The sequence below is a fragment of the Bipolaris sorokiniana genome (genome assembly GCF_000338995.1).
Source record: "Bipolaris sorokiniana ND90Pr unplaced genomic scaffold COCSAscaffold_1, whole genome shotgun sequence".
NCBI lineage: Eukaryota > Fungi > Ascomycota > Dothideomycetes > Pleosporales > Pleosporaceae > Bipolaris > Bipolaris sorokiniana.
Genome location: NW_006911895.1, coordinates 3,414,253 through 3,429,799, shown reverse-complemented (window position 1 = coordinate 3,429,799; position 15,547 = coordinate 3,414,253). Strand labels below are relative to the sequence as shown.

General features: G+C 52.3%; 5 protein-coding genes across 5 annotated transcripts; 2 read left to right on the top strand and 3 right to left on the bottom strand.

The window, feature by feature from the left end:
- Window positions 1-45: 45 nt before the first annotated feature.
- On the bottom strand, window positions 46-2,426 carry COCSADRAFT_217974 (uncharacterized protein). The gene is made up of 5 exons (XM_007697107.1): window positions 2,061-2,426; window positions 1,647-2,006; window positions 1,520-1,599; window positions 1,146-1,469; window positions 46-1,096 (listed from the first exon to the last, which is right to left on the bottom strand). The coding sequence occupies exons 1-5, from the start codon at window positions 2,305-2,307 to the stop codon at window positions 410-412; spliced, it is 1,698 nt and encodes a 565-aa protein (XP_007695297.1). The 5' UTR covers window positions 2,308-2,426; the 3' UTR covers window positions 46-409.
- Window positions 2,427-2,572: 146 nt separating this feature from the next.
- On the top strand, window positions 2,573-4,548 carry COCSADRAFT_32812 (uncharacterized protein). The gene has a single exon (XM_007696190.1). It carries the CDS (start codon window positions 2,611-2,613, stop codon window positions 4,306-4,308), a length of 1,698 nt encoding a protein of 565 aa, XP_007694380.1. The 5' UTR covers window positions 2,573-2,610; the 3' UTR covers window positions 4,309-4,548.
- A 1,369-nt stretch (window positions 4,549-5,917) lies between these two features.
- On the top strand, window positions 5,918-7,492 carry COCSADRAFT_217966 (uncharacterized protein). The gene is made up of 2 exons (XM_007697106.1): window positions 5,918-6,211; window positions 6,262-7,492. Exon 2 carries the CDS (start codon window positions 6,289-6,291, stop codon window positions 7,321-7,323), a length of 1,035 nt encoding a protein of 344 aa, XP_007695296.1. The 5' UTR covers window positions 5,918-6,211; window positions 6,262-6,288; the 3' UTR covers window positions 7,324-7,492.
- A 130-nt stretch (window positions 7,493-7,622) lies between these two features.
- On the bottom strand, window positions 7,623-8,066 carry COCSADRAFT_76417 (uncharacterized protein; the record flags this gene model as incomplete). The annotated part of the gene is made up of 2 exons (XM_007697105.1): window positions 7,623-7,882; window positions 7,961-8,066. 2 exons carry the CDS (start codon window positions 8,064-8,066, stop codon window positions 7,623-7,625), a joined length of 366 nt encoding a protein of 121 aa, XP_007695295.1.
- Window positions 8,067-8,569: 503 nt separating this feature from the next.
- COCSADRAFT_32810 (uncharacterized protein) lies at window positions 8,570-14,645 on the bottom strand. Its single transcript, XM_007696189.1, has 3 exons — window positions 9,389-14,645; window positions 9,164-9,335; window positions 8,570-9,108 (listed from the first exon to the last, which is right to left on the bottom strand). Exons 1-3 carry the CDS (start codon window positions 14,447-14,449, stop codon window positions 9,053-9,055), a joined length of 5,289 nt encoding a protein of 1,762 aa, XP_007694379.1. The 5' UTR covers window positions 14,450-14,645; the 3' UTR covers window positions 8,570-9,052.
- Between the last annotated feature and the right edge of the window lie 902 nt (window positions 14,646-15,547).

Sequence of the window (15,547 nt, the reverse complement as noted above, 5' to 3'; positions counted from 1 at the left end):
TCCAGATGGCATGAGATGAACAATGGGAATGAACCAACCGACACAACGTTTAAACCAAAGGCATAAAACTTTTTTTTTGAACATGTAATTGTATGCTACCAGCTGGCGGGTATCCATCCCACCGCATCCCCATCATGCAACGTGAAGAAAGGACCTTTTTGTCAAGGTAAAACTACACAAGAATATGCCCAGACACCCCGAACACAGAAAAAGATTTACGCCACTCGCCCAAGAAAAATATATGAACAAGCTCAAACCCAGATAATCAACGCCATATTGTCCCCCGGTTTTCTGTCATGTGGTGTCAGAAGGGAGAATCGAGAAAAAAAAGAGATGGCGACTGAAAAAGGATACAATGGCCATCACTTCTTTCCTATCTCCCCCTCCATCTCCCCAATTCATGGTGCGTCTAGTCCTTGCTCTTCTTCTTTTTCTTTTTCTCGCCATTGTCCTCGCCACCCTCTGCTTTCCGCTTCTTGCTGTCCTTGCCTGCCTTCTTTGCCTCCTTAGCTGCCTTCTTGGCCAACTTGGCCTCACGCTTAGCGGCCCGCTGTGCTTTCCGTGCCTTTTTGGCTTCCTTTGCCGCCTTCTTCGCCGCCTTGTCCTTTCCAGTTGGCTTTTCTTCTGGCTCAGAGTCTGACTCTGAGGCGGCATCGGCGTCGGCCATGCTCTCGTCACCGTCGCTGTCGACCTCTTGCACCAGCTTCTTGGGTGTGCCGTTAGCCTTGGCCGACTTGGGCGCATCAGCAGCGGGCTCGTCGCCAGTAAGACCATCGGCGTCGGGGTTGTACTTCCGCGCCTCCTTGACTTCCCACTTCTTCTGTCCACCGAGCGCAGTCTGGTTGGCGTTGGCCAAGCTCTTCAATGGCTTGCCCTCGAGTGCGCGCAGTCTCCTCTCAATAGTCAGGCGTGCGTCGCGACCAATCTGGGACTTCTCTTCTTCGGTAGGCTCCTTGGAAGTGTCCTCTGATGAGACACCCCAGGTGCTAAGGGCATCGACACGCAGACCCAAGGCGGATTTGGCAGCGAGCATACGGGCAATTTTTCCCTTGTTCTTTCCGGTAGCTTGACCGATAAGAGATGCATGGTAGATGAGCTAGTCGAGTCAGCACAAGTCTGGTTGAGCAAGAGCATTAGGTACTTACACCGTATTTGGGTGTGTCATGCTTCGTCTTCAGAGCACGGAACAGGGCCTTCTCGGCACCAAGGATTTGGATAGTGGAACCGGGCGACTTGGCGAGGTTCATGAGAGATCCGGCGTGAGCGATCAAGCGCGCGCCAACAAGCTCACCAACAAGAGCAGTCAGATTAGGAGCAAGCGCCTGCATGCGGTTCGATAGGTAGTTTCCAAGATTTTGACGGTGCTCGGTCAGGTCGACAACCTGCTCGGCGAGAGCAGAGGTGGTTTCCAAATCCTCTTCTGTGATTTCAGTACCCATGGAGATTTCTGCAGCCGCCTTGACAGCAGCCTGAATTTTGTTAGTAGTGTTTGTAGAATGACGGGTTGTCAAAAACTGACCTCAATTTCTTCAGGCAGAATGTCGGAGAGGTCGCTCTGGCGAGCGTTTGTGCGGAAGCCCATTTTCAAAACGACACGCGCTACAGAAATTAGCAAAGCATCGCAGCCAAGCGGATTAGGAACTTACAGTAGGCCAGGTTGTCATTCAAGATCTTGGCAAGCTCTGGGAAGTGCCAGCCGTACCATTCCTTGACTCGCATGGCGTAGGTGTTGAGCTGCTTGTCCAGGACATCGAGAGAAGCAATGCTCTGGATGATCATGGTGTCGACCTTGTCAGGGGAGAATCGCAGCTTGTGTCGCGACAGAGAGTGGGCAAGACCCAGGCGAGTGGCGGCTTCCTCAGAGGGAAGCAGGTCGGGAAGGAGTGAAGTCAGGTTTTCACGGATGGCACGGAATACATCCTGTGTGGACGAGTCTGAGACGGTCTTGAGGGAAAGGCCTGGGAGTTGAGCAATCGAATTGGAGAGCTTGGGGTCGGCAACAGCCACTTGAAGCATTGTCAGCTACACAATTCGCACAAAAGGCTCGCGGAGCAGCATACAAGTAGCCTTGGTCTCATCCTTCAATTCGTCAAGCAGCGACGACAGCATGGGCGTGACCTTGCCATCGTGAAGAGCGGCAGCTTGCTCAAGCGCATCGACGGCGCTGCCAAACTTGGCGAACTTCTTGAGCTTCAGCTGCTCGGCGATGCTCGAGGAATCCTTTGTGTCTCCGCCCAAGAGCTTCTTGTCCTTGGACTTGAGAAGGACATAACCCGCCGAGGTTTCCGAGAGAATAAAAAGACCCATTGTGCGTGTACTCGGGCGTAGGGAAGGGTCCAGTGAGATTCGCGATTCGCGGAGCGCAACTGCCCTGGAAGGTTGATTTGGACTGAGTGTGGGAAGTCGCGATGGGGTTTGTCGCAAGCTCTGGACGTGCAGAATCCATCCCAGCTCGAACTTTTTCCTGAGCTCGGGCCACTAGTAAAACGCTAGTCTAAGAACGAACTAGCTTGTTTTTGCTGGGATAGAGCAACGTCCCGACTGCTAACAGCACATGCAAGCGAGTGTTCTGCTTGGCCCATTGCACTGCGCTCACCCCTCGCCTCCGCCATGTCGTCTGGCGGCGAACGCAAAGTCTCAAGCTCCCTTAATCGCAGCACACGGGGAAATACCCCTCGCCTTGCTGACCTGGGAGAATCTCCGCGAACCCCGCTCCTCCGTTCCATCTCGTCTACCTTTGGCTCTCCCGGTGGCTCATTCCGCTTCGAAGACGAGTATATCGTCATTGAAGTCGGCTCACGCTTTGTTCGTGGTGGCTTCCCTGGAGAAAGTGCCCCGCGATGCACCATCCCGTTCGGGCCTGAAGACCAGCGAAGGGTGGGCGACTACAGGCAGTGGGACCCGGAATACACACAGAAGAGACCAAAGCGGAATAAGGGCGAGGAGTGGGGAGAAAGGCATGAGCTATACCGCCTCGACTTGACTAAGGTGGATCTGGGCTTGGTGGAAGACAAGTTTGAGAGGGCCATGCGCGAGGCATACGCAAAGTACTTTTTACTTGACACAAAGCCGCGCCGCGTCTTGCTGGCTTTGCCGCCTCGTATGCCACACGCACTCATGTCTACTATTATGGATGTGTTGTTCACGAGCTTCCAAGCCCCGAGCATTAGTCTCATGTCTACCCCCGTACTCTCAGCCGTAGCAGCAGGACTACGCTCAGCTCTGATTGTGGATATAGGCTGGGCCGAAACACTAGTCACAGCAGTATATGAGTATCGCGAAGTGTCTGAAAGGCGCAGTGTGCGGGCAGGCAAGATGCTTAGCGAAGAGATGGCCAAGCTGCTGAATGCTGAATTAGACAATGCCGAGCCTGGTGCACCCAAAGCCGATGTATCCTTCCAAGAAGTCGAAGAGGTTCTTACCCGTGTCGGGTGGTGCAAGCCCGTTGCTAGATCGAATCGGAGAACCGTCTACTTTCCTGCACGAGAAGCACCCGTGCTCGAAGAATTTGAAGACGCCATTGAGTCACCACCACCTACTGTCACAATCCCCTTTCCCAAACATACGCCTCCGACAGACCTTACGATACCTTTCGCGTCACTCGCCAAGCCCGCAGATGCGGCTCTCTTTGCACCAGAGCTGTCAATCAGCGAATTCGACGATGAAGACCTGCCGCTGCACCACCTCATATACCGTACCCTTGTACAACTTCCAGTCGACGTCCGCCGGTTGTGCATGTCACGCATAATCATCACGGGCGGCGTGTCGAATCTTTCCGGCATCAAGACCCGTATACTGAAGGAGCTGGATGCATTGGTGCAAGCAAGAGGCTGGGATCCAGTGAAGAGTTATGGAAAAGCAAGTGCACATCGAGAAGAAAAATTACGTAACCATCGGGAAAGTTCAGAGATGCGTAAACAAGAAGCCGGGGATACAGTGGCGACTTCTCTTGATCCAGATGACCCTTTGCAAATAGTGCCGGCAGCATTCCAACCGCATGAGCAAGACGCTATAGACATGAAATTGGCCCACATGACTCTTCGCAATGGTCCGCCACCTGCAAGCCTGGTGGGTGGTATTCTCAGAGGCATCGAGACATTGGGCCCATGGGTAGGTGCAAGCCTGATTGCTCAGCAACGCATCAAGGGAATCGTCGAGGTGGAGCGCGACAGATACCTTAGAGATGGCTTGCAAGGTGCATCTCGTGAAAAGGAAGTTTCAGTTATTGCACAGAGACAGAGCATGGGTCCTGGACTGGCTAATAAAGGTGGAGAGAGGGCTAGCTGGACACTTGGTGTATGGGCATAGGTTTTCAGCTTTGTATGTGTGTGTGTGTGTGTGTGTGTGTGTGTGTGAGAATGGCGCAGTATTTTGTTCTCTGCTTATGGCATGAATCGCGTTGATACCCCTTCTAATTATGTCATTGCCTCGTTATAATCGTTCTTGGTCATCATGCCTAGCGACAACGAACTTCAGATTCTGAAACTGAGGAGTTGAGAGAGATGGATGTTTAAAACAGCAATGGGAATGTGGCTAAGCTTTGCTCAGGTTCAATTACGCTGTACTCAGACTGTGGCTATAGCTCCTATTGTGGCATAGCCTCTGTTTTGGCGTTACACTCTGGCAAGCACAGCACAAGTACTTTCCAGTTTTGTTTATCCCACTCATCAACCTCGACAAACTTTCATCACCATTGAAAAACTCTTCTTAATCAATCGCCCCGATATAGCATTAACTTGTTATGCACGTATCATGCTCTCATCCATAAGAGCTTGGGCTGTGACTGCATCATTGTATTTCTATGCAAGACTGAAATTCAGTAACCAGGTATCCAAGCATGCCCGCGTCCACTTGGCGATTCGCTGACATGACAGACTGGCTACTTGGATACTGGCCTGATTGCCTGCTTGCCCACTCACCAGGCCCGTGCCATGGCGAATAGTACTATCTAACGTACCAACCAACTGCGTAGCTTTGCCTCTGTCTCATCTCTCACCCAGTCACACGTCACGGTATTAAGGCAACAAGGCAACTGAACAAGGCAGCTGAACAAGTCCGCAAGTCCGCAAGTCCGCAACTCTGCATGTCGGCAATCCTGCATTCATGCAAGCCAACCTCACACTAGGCGATGTATGCACCAATGAGCAGTGACTCCATACGGCTTAAAGAGCCAGGCTACCCCTCATCGGCGAAGTCCATCAGTCTTTCAAGAGTCCTTCGTTGTGTTTTGAGATATTCCATCGTCACGGCCCTCCCAATGCAGCAAAGTCCTTCTTCCTCCAACGAGTCAGATCCATCCACACAAAGCAGTGGAGATCAGTCACTACAACCCATTGCACAATTTGATCATTTGAGTGTAAGTAGTGTTTCCCATTCTTTGTATTTTCATGGCCAGACACCAATACAGCCTCGATTCCGTTCTAATCTACCATTTCAGCGCCTTACCCAGGCACTTTCTTGTTTACGTGCGGGGATTGGAGTTGAAGTGTGGTCCTTGGAGACGATATGGCCTGGTGTCAGTGAGCAACTGTTTTGGTATGACTGGGACCATCCCAACACTCTCAGTTCGGCTGCGACTGCAGGCATTTTAGCCATAATGTGTAGTCAGGAGCCCGATAGCCGCAGGTTCGACTGTCCCGTGTTCGTCGCAGAAGCCCGACATGGTTGGCCACGCACTTGTAATAACGTGAAGAGTACGAACATGTCGGAGTTGCGACGTCATTTGAAAACCCGGCCAGGCCGTGGCTATACACCCCAGCTAGCATTTTTGGGGCTCTGCCGTACCTGCAATGATGATTTTATCGACAAGGAAGTGTTCGAGTCTCAACACGGCTACAAAGGAGAGTTTTGTAACAACCGGAAACCCGGACGCAGGCGAGCTAATGCGCAAGTGCAATGGCAACTACTGTATCACCAAGTTGAAGCAGCCATGACTTCTCAATACCTTCAAGCACGCACATCTCCCTTGTCGAACAATTCCGAAAATGGTATGGGAAGTGCTATCCGAGAAGAAAATGACAATGATTCCGCACTCCCAGGACCCAGTGCAAGCATGCCACTCCTATCCACGCCATACAACAATGGAGTCGAGCCTCCTGCCGCTGATCCTATCCTGCGTAACCAAAACGAGGCTATTCCTTATCTCACACCTTATCAACTCATTGTCGATTCAGATTCTGGGGATGAGGGACCAAGTATAGAGCCCCAGCACGTAAGTTTTAGCTGCATCTACTCGATTTCACGTCTGATTGATGTTGTTAGTAGACTTCCTCGTCTGTTGCCAATGGGATGAACCAACAACCCCTACTTGATACACGACCAGAGATTGGGCATAGCCGCAATGGCATTCAGAAAAACAGGATGTGGCTAGGGCACGTCCACGACTCTCTATCTGACGAGTTCGGGGGGGTTACATACGACCGTCGTTGCCAGACTTGGGATAACCAAAGGGGCGACGATGAAATTGAAGGAAATTCCCAATCTACCCGAATAAGCCCAGGCATTCGGCATGATATCCTCAGCAACAGCTCTGAAGCAACGTCTCCTCTCATCTCGGACACTGTGCCGTCACAACTACAGGGCTCCACAAGAGAAGATGAACCTTCATACCACAAGCAGGCGATCGGATCTGAGCGGCTCCAAGAGGTTCAACTAGATGATAATGAAACTGAGTGGTGGACAGGTATCTCAGATGTTTCGACTTTGAATCATGACAACGACTTATCCGTATCCGCCCAAAGACATAACTCCATATTCACCCGAAAATCAATGTATTGCTCCGCATTCACCTCCAACGACACAATGCCTTTCGACTACTTCGGCTACGCTGAACCAGTAGAGTCTTTCGATCCAGGAAGCTATAGTATGCGCCGGATAACTGGTATAAGCCAGGATTCTGGATATTTTTCAACAGCTGGAAGTGTTGCTCCACAAACTCCTCCTCCGAATTCATCACCGACCACTTCCTCATTTCCTCCAAGCAAGGAAAGTGAATCCAATCCAGAATCAGTTCGGTGCGCACAATGCGAGATTATCTTCGCCGGTAGATACGGAAAAGGAAATCTTAGGAGGCATACGAAGAGCGTGCATCAGACGATGGGTAAAACACTCACCTGCAATGCTTGCCATATGACCTTTGCTCGTTCAGATGCTTTACGAAAACACATGCTGAGGAAACATCGAGATCTTCCGCCTCCCCCGTCCAAACAAACAAGCACCATACAACCTTCGAGTCATGAGCATATTTTTTCGTCTTACTATCGTTCAGCACCAGCACCATACCTTCACGCCGATGACCTTAGAGGACTAGCAGACCCGTATTGATACTCACTGGTAGAAAATCAGCCGTCAATTTCATCACCATCGATTGCCGCACGATGTATCTATCTGAACTAAGAGGTCACCTTTCTTTGAGCATGTACAATACTTTTTCGTTGGCTTTGACATTGCATTTTCCAAACTCACGACAAAAGAAGGAACAGATGTAGAAGTTTAATATCCAATCAGATGAATAGGTCATCACGGCCATGAACTACTTAGGAGTGAAATTAAACTTGTAGCTTTAAACTTTGGAATGATTTGTAAAACACGATATCATCCCCAACCCTTCACGACAACACCCCTCAGTTTCTAACATTCCCCCTAACCGAATCGTCGCCCCCATGCGTCCTCGCAAACGTCTCATCTCTCTTCTCCGGTGCCCCTACCCCTCCCTTCGCAAAATCCCCCGCCTTCGTCGCCTCCCCGTTTCTGCCTACATCGCCGCCTTCTTCAGGCGGGATATCGCGGTTATTACCCGCCCCGCTAGCTGCAGACCCGTATGTTACGTTTGCACCTGGGAAGTTCTTCTCTGCAGCGGCAGAATCGATGCCTGAGTCGATAGCTGAAAGTCATGGTTAGGTTGAAGAAATGTGAGAGGGAGGGAGGGAGGGAGGGAGGGAGGGAGGGGGAAAGGACGTACTCGAATCGCCATGTGCATGACCGTGTTTAGCAGCGTGGCTATTTGCGTCTTGCTCGGCTTTGTGGGCGAGGTCGTTCAAGTCCTTGTTCTTGTAGGCTTCAGACATGATTATTGTTTATCTTTTTTTCTCAATTGTCTTGTTGTAAAAGGTGGGGGGGAGGACAGTGATGGAGATGGTGTTTAGGTATCAAAAAAGAGTTTTTTTTGGATGGAGTAAGATGAAGTGGATTCAAAGGATACCTATATAAGTACGTGGGAACTGTTTTTATTCTGCTAAGAAGCTGGCATGATGCGCATTATGATGCAAAGAAGTGATGCAGTGTGGGACCCCGTTGCCATGATGTCAGAGCGACCTCATAACTGCGGGTCGAAGACTTGTGATCTTCTTTGGCAGCGGGGAAAATTTGGCTTGTATGGTACTGATGGGCGATTCTGTATTGCGGGGATAGGCAGAAAGGTGTCATGTAGTTGGCTGGTCGCGTTGCTGATGCTGGTCATCTACTGCACTGGTATGTGTAGTGATGACATTCAGGCACCAAACACCACTACCATGACACAAAGCCCAACATCCCTCACCACAGCATGATTATCACTCATTAAAACAGACAATTCCCCATCGTATCATGATATATTGGTACCGCTATACACACCCAGAAAAAAACTCCTCATCTCTCGTTAAAGCATGAAGTTGGTCATCCCTCATCATGAATCACTCGAGACTCCCGTCGACTTCATACTCTTTGTCGTTGCAGTGCTATGTAAAAATTCGCTCGCTAGAAGACGCCATGCTCGCAAGCTGATATAATGCGAAAATTATGTTAGAAACGAACGAACAGCCACACTTAACCAAGGAGATATTTTGTGAGACTTTTAGACCAGCCCCCCGCCATTCATCCTTCCCCAAATCCATTACTTCCCATTCTCTTCAGCAAAAGTAACATGCCGAAGCCGGGACTGCTGCCGTGCCTTCGTCTTGTCACGGCTGTGACGTGAAAATCGTGAATTGCCATTCTTGTCATCACTTCTGGCCCAGTATCCAATTGCAGAGTGCTTGATGCTATTAAGTAAGATGCCGGGCTTTCGATCATTCGCCTAGAAGATCTCAGAGTCGAGACTGCTGCGGTAGCTCTCGAGAGACTCCAAGTCATCTGTTTTCTTCATCAGCGCTGCTCATTGAAAGGTTCATCAACAAATTAAACTTACCCTCAATAGGCTTCCTTCGGACGACGGTATCTGAATGTTGTAGCGGGCTGTTTGGCTGTGGGCTCCTGCTTCCCATGGCCCTAGGGCCGGTGATCTTGCGCTGTGGTGTGCTCAAGTCACTCATGGTACGGAGGCTTGCAGAACTCGCGCGAGACGAGGCAGTAGGCGTCATCTTTACGTAGGTTAGCATCCATCTCTATAGAGAGATGAGCGAGCTTAACTTACGCGGTGGCCCCTATCGGTCTCGAGCGAATAACGTACCTCTGCGATGGGTGCGAGTGGCGTCAAGGCACCTTGACTGCCAAACTCATTTGGCGAGCTGTACATTTGCCTCGTCTGGCCGTAACCAGCAAGGGTCTGCTGTGGAGGCATGAGTGGCCCATCTTCCATGGCCTTGGGCTGGCGAGCTGAGCCATTTTGGTGCTCGGAAGCTTGGCTGTAGCTACCGTCCGATGAAATCGGAGAAAGGTTGCTGGCGTGGGGAGCTGACATGCCAGAGAGGCGGTTGCGAGCTAGGGAGGGCATGCTGCCCCATTGGTCGAAATCAGGAGAACTGATGCTCGAGCGGTTAGTGGGCTGGAAGATTTGCGCCTGAGTCTCCAGATTGTTTTGATGACGACCAGTAGGACCAGGTCGTGGCTGAGGATGTTGCAGGTTCAGCGAGTTGCGATGAGCCTGGTACTTGGGGTCCTCCATCTCGTACGCGTTCTCCTCTGGGATGAGAGGCGAAGGAGAGCGAACGGAGCGAATGGAAGCTTGGTCTTCTCTGGCGAGAGACGTGTTGGAGCGGAGCCTGTCATCGGCATGCTGCGCATACGGCTCCTCCTCGTCATAGTAGTCATCTTGCGAAGACGACCTGGAGTGGATTGAGTGAGCGGAGTAAGGTCGCTTATCTCCAGATCCACTGTTGCGTGGCAGGCTTTCGGGGTTGGTCGAAGCAGTTGTCTTGGACCATCGTGAAATCTTGGGGATGCCAAAAATCGATGACGAGTTGGACTTGTGCTTGCGCTTTGGTGTGTTCTCCTGGCTCTGCAGTTCTCGCGAGTCTCGCGAGTCTCGTGAGTCTCGTGAGTTTCGTGCTGCCCTCGAAGCTTGTGGTGGAGTTCCAAGAGATGCGCGTTTCTCCTGGAAAGCTTCTTGAGTGGGTGTTGTCATTCGCTCCGTATTCTCGTATCCTGGGGAACGTTCATCATACTCCTCGTCGCTCTCTTCCCGCACCGTGCTAATACGGGTTGTTGGGCCAACGTCATAACCAGAGTGAAGATCCTGGATGCGCCGGGAGGAAGAAGGAATGGAGAAATACCCAGACTGATTTGGCGACTCCGCGGTGTTGGCACGACCCTCTGGCTCATAGCCCGCGTCGCCACTCTGCCGGCGGTTCTCAAGCGAAGTCATACTGTTTGTTCGAGGAGCTTCTTGTTGTTGTTGTTGCTGCTGCTGTTGGTCTAAGGACAGTTGGTTGACCTGCTTCAAGCCCTCGACTTCACCAAGCAGTTGAACCAACATGGCTTCAATGTGCTTGATATCGCCGTCGCCTTTGCCAGCGCTTAGACCTTTCAGAGCACGCCTAAAGACACTCTTCTTCTTAGTCTCAATCTCCTCCTCAGAGTGGTTGCGGTTGAAGCGAGGTGGTGTAACGGGCTGTGGACGGGGGCCACCCAGAATTCTTTGTTCGGCAAGATTAACTCGCTTGTCAGTCGTGTTCATAATCATGTTATCTTGAACCTTGATGAACTGCTTCAGGTCGTCCAACTGAGTGCGCATCTCAGCCGCGCTACGAACAAGTGTCACCAAAATTTCGGTGTCACGAGCATTGCGCTGGGCATCGCGAACGGTAAGGTGATCCATGAGCGCAACAATGTCCTTGGATTGGATATGGTCAATGCCCTTGCCGGTAGCCGCATCGTAGAGTGGTGAGTCGATGCCATGAGAGTTGCCGCTGAAATCCCGGGCATGTTTGCCTCTAGGCCCACCAAAGGCATCTTCTCCGAGGGCCATGCCGTCGTAATCGTCGCCATAATCATCATCCTCAAACATCTTGGAATATTTGCGGTTTTGAGGCGTGTAGCCTTCACCATGGTTAGCCGACTGGTAACCCTCGTCTTTCCAGCCGGTTTGGCCTGACAAAGGAGTGCGCGTACTCTGCGCGTAGCCTGCCTGCTCGTATTGTGTCTCACCTGGATAGGGATGATCATAGTCATCTTCTACGGTGGGTTGGCGCTCATCATCAAAAGTGGCCGGGCTTGGCTGTTCATGCCGCTGGAGATGAGCACCCTTGGAGAACGAGGTAGGTGTGCGTTCTCGCTCCTCTTGCATGTCAAGCAGCTCATCAGTACGGTCGTGGTAGCCTTTTCCTCCTCCGATAGGTCCTTGGATGATTGAGGGATTGGTCGTCACGTCGGACTGGTCGTCCAAGCCGTATCCAATTTCAGGCATGTCGTCTTGGCCTACTGGGAAGGCACTGTGATGCATTCGAGGTGCTTCGTCAATCGATTCGGCGTCCTCGGATTCAGCAATACTCTGCCTGGGAGAATCCTCGCGAGGAATGGTCTGTTTTGGAGAGTTGTCGACTTTGTTACCCTGGGACAGTGCTTCAGCCTTGTCGCGAATTGCAGCCCATCTCTGACCAGCAGGTACATTGTCAGTCTGTACATAAGCAGGATTGGTGCTGACTTGAGATAGCGTGCTTTTCTTCAGTGGGCTTGACGCCTTTGAGGAGCGGACACTGAGTTCAGTTTGATCGTACAGGGAGGCCACAGCAGATTCCACGGCGAGTGGAGTGTGAATGTATTCAGGAATCGAGCCAACCTTGCGGATGTCTTGGGCTAGTTTCGGATCCCGGTCGAGGCTGAGGTCAGGTCCTCCCACGCTGTCATCAGTGTACTGGGTCAGGCGGTTGTAATTCATGGGTGGTGGTGTCAGAGGGTTCTCCTCCAGTTCACGCCGATACTGCTCGTTCTTCTTATGATTACGTTCAAAGAACTCCTTGGTGTCGGTAGGAGTACTTGGCTCATTGAGTATGGATTTCTTGCTTTCGAGCGTGACACCCTGTGGTCGTTTACGAGTTCGCGCAGCTTTTGTACTTGCTGTTGAATCTAACGAAGCAATAGAAAGGCCAGACTGTCGTCGTTCGAAATGGTCACCGAGCGATGATACAGATGGCCCACTACGAATGGAGTGGAATCTTCGGGGAGAGCCAGTGTGTGTAGTGTCGCCACGATAACTAGCCTCGCTTTGGATCGGACTCACGCCGCGTCCCGACTGCGTATCACTCTCAATCTCGTACTTTGACACTTGAGACTGAGACTGCTCAATTGCACGAATTTTGGCGGCAGCAGCAGCAGCGGATAACCCTGCATCATTGGCTTCTTTCTGTCGGGAGGTATAGCTGCGCTCGCTCTTGGGGGTTGACTGACGAACTTCACCAGTAGAGCGATTGCTGTGAGCTGAACCAAGATTTTGTTGCAACGCATTGGGAGTGCGACTCGGCGTGAGAGGTGAAGGCGAGGCGAAACCTCGAGGGACTTGTTGGAGAGGAGTCTCGGCACCTGTCCCCGAAATTCCAGTACTCGCGGATGACCTTGACTCTGGTCTCTCTTTAGTCTCAGTATCAGCAGAGAGAATAGAATCCCGAGTGAGCTCAGATCCTCCTATCATCTCACTTTGATTGAATGGTAGTGGTGGAACGAGCTCTTTGAGTCGCTTTTCCTCATGCAAACTATCAGATACGCTTTCCGACCGACTTCTGATGCTGCGAGAGGAGCGGTGTTTTCGATGCTTGCGTTCTTCTTCTTTTTCTTCACGTGATGTGTGGTGCTTTAGAGCGGCGGTGGTAAGGCCAGCTCCAGCAAGCGAAAGTAGGGCCGACTCCCGCTGAGACAAGCCCTCCTTGTCCCTACTCTTTCTCCGGTGGGACTTTTCCTCTCTGGTAGTCGACTCCGCGAAGCTCGAAATGGAACTTCGGCTAGATCGTCGATCACTCTTACGGCTTGATGTGCCGGTTAGTGTGATTGCAGGGTCATCGTTGTCTCTATTGAGAGTGACCTTGGGTTTGTTGCTGTGAAGCTTAGGTGTGCTGGATGATTTGGACACACGTCGCTTGGAGGGGTCGCGCGAGCTGGTAGACTCGGCGGGCTCATAGAGAGTTGTGCTGTCGCGGTTGGAGCGCTCGAACTTGTCGACATTCCGCGATGTGCGATTCTCTTCTTTGAGTGCATTCAGTTCGGGAAGGATCAATCGCTTGATGGCGTCCTCGACTGTAGCAAGCAGTTTTGGGTTGTTGATGGAGGAAGTTCCGGAAACGACAGAGCGGCGGTCAATGTTTGATGAGAGCACACTGGATTCGGTACCACTAACGCCACCAACACGTTCAACGTCTTTGCTTCTCCTTCGATGCGACTTGCGCGACGAGGAGAGGTCATCGTCTCTCCGTCTAGAGGTTTCTCTTGACTTTGAGGATCTTTCCTTGGATTTGGAGAGGTTGCCTTCGGCAGCCTGCTGTTGGAGTTTCTCCATTACGCGCTGGGTAATGCGATCTTTGCTCAGGCTCCTACTGCGATGTTCTCTAGGGGCTTTCAAGGTATCCTTGATGGCCTCGGAAACCATTGAGTCGGTAACAGCATCCCGCTCTATGCTCCGGCTCCTTCGCCGGGCTGGGGGGAGAATTTCTGTAGCGCCCGTCATGCTGTCTGTGGGCATAGACGAGATGTCGGATGGAACAGGTATGTAGCGGCCGCCGTCGCTGTCGTCGTCGTCGGCGAAGCTGGGCAGAAACGAGGTGTCCTCGGGCGGGAGGGCCGAGATATCGGAAAAAACAACGCTGCGGGTATCGATAAGCTCGTCACGGGACTCACTTGCGAGCGAGATGCGCCGGGTGGAGGAGGGCTTACGATGGTTGCGAGAGGCTTGGGAGATCTGAATGTGATCGTTCGCGGAGCTTTTCTTGGACTTGCGGGAGGAAGGAGTGATCCGTACGCGTACACTTGCGCGCCGCTGGTCCTGTCCGTCGGTCGACCCTGTGTCAAAGTACTCAATCAGCAGCGATGTCTGCGAGGTAAACTTTTTGTGGAGGGTGCCGCTGCCGTGGGGTTTGGTAGGGGTGGTGGTGTTGATGGTAATGGGGGTGCCGTCGTCGGGGACAGAGTAGGAAGTTCTGTCGGTGCGGTTGGAAACGTTTGTGGAAACGTTGGTGTCAATGTCGTCAATGTGGATGGATTCGTCTGCGGAATCGAGAGTCGAAGATTCAGTAGGAGCCGGAAGAGGATATTTGTCGTTGTCAAAACCCATCGTAGAATCTGAAGATTCCTAGAAGGTGGGGTGGGTGAGCGAAGACATGCCCGGCACCGTTTTTCTCGAATACTTGGGAGAGAGAAAGGTAGTGCGGTGTTTGGGGTGGGTGCAGGACCGGATGGTGGCAGTGACTGGTTTGCGCGAGCGCAAAGGGTACCTGGTGCTACCTAGGTGAAGGGAAGCACGCTCGGGCGCCAACAGCACAAGGTGATGAATGGTGCAAGAGCGGCTAATTCATAGCAGAGAGCGCAGCGAGGCGTGTGTGTTCATACACCGGCTATGCGAGGCAGCTCGGTGACAGGCGACGCTCTGCGACGAGGGCGAGCTGAGCGCCGGCGTGTCGTAGCGAAGGCTGGGGCGCACGTGTTAGCAGCTGAGCAGCGACAGCTGCAGGAGCAAGAGGGAGAAAGGCAGAGAGGGAGGAGAGGGAGCGACGAGGACAAGGCTGCGCAGACTGCACAACAAGTGCACGAGGCGGTGGAGGAGGGGGGGTCAGAACATACCGACACCACCAAGAGGCGCAGACCGCGAGTGTCGTGCGAGTAACAATGGCGCTGCAGGCTCGCTGGGAGCTGGCGGAGAGGCTGCTGGCGTAGGAACAAAGTCCCCAGCTGTGGTGGAGAGAAAGCTGGGTCAAGACCTCTCTAGCACCGAATCCTGGTCGGCGCTAACAGCCCGTCGTGAGGCGCTGCTCTTTTGGGGGGGGAGGCGGGGAGAGGATTCAAGAACAAGTGGGAATGGGCATATCGTCAGTCGTCATGGCACGGGGATCAAGCAAGAGAATACAAGAATACGCGCCACGGAATTGTTGGTCACCACCACGGTATGTGACGGGCTGCGTCCTACACCACTACCCAACTAATCTATCCTCTCTCTGGGATGCGTCCTGTCACCTCACCTCGGTGCTGTCGCTTCGCCCCCAGCCACCACCATACGCGCCCCAAGCCAAAGGCCAGACAGTGTGCCTGAAAACCCCTCGTGGCCGCCGTTGAAGCATGCGCTGGGCCAAACCCCCGTGCTGCCGACGAATACCAGCCTCACGACGGCACATTGCCGTGTAAAAGATGGCTGGTCGGTACCCTCCAAAAGCAAATC

Coding starts and splice junctions, on each gene's coding strand:
- COCSADRAFT_217974 (XM_007697107.1), bottom strand. CDS start 2,307: ATGGGTCTTTTTATTCTCTCGGAAACCTCGGCGGGTTATGTCCTTCTC. Junction 2,007..2,060: donor GGATGAGACCAAGGCTACTT/GTATGCTGCTCC, acceptor CAATGCTTCAAG/TGGCTGTTGCCGACCCCAAG. Junction 1,600..1,646: donor GAATGACAACCTGGCCTACT/GTAAGTTCCTAA, acceptor TAATTTCTGTAG/CGCGTGTCGTTTTGAAAATG.
- COCSADRAFT_32812 (XM_007696190.1), top strand. CDS start 2,611: ATGTCGTCTGGCGGCGAACGCAAAGTCTCAAGCTCCCTTAATCGCAGC.
- COCSADRAFT_217966 (XM_007697106.1), top strand. CDS start 6,289: ATGAACCAACAACCCCTACTTGATACACGACCAGAGATTGGGCATAGC.
- COCSADRAFT_32810 (XM_007696189.1), bottom strand. CDS start 14,449: ATGGGTTTTGACAACGACAAATATCCTCTTCCGGCTCCTACTGAATCT. Junction 9,336..9,388: donor AGACCGATAGGGGCCACCGC/GTAAGTTAAGCT, acceptor ACCTACGTAAAG/ATGACGCCTACTGCCTCGTC. Junction 9,109..9,163: donor CCGAAGGAAGCCTATTGAGG/GTAAGTTTAATT, acceptor TGAAGAAAACAG/ATGACTTGGAGTCTCTCGAG.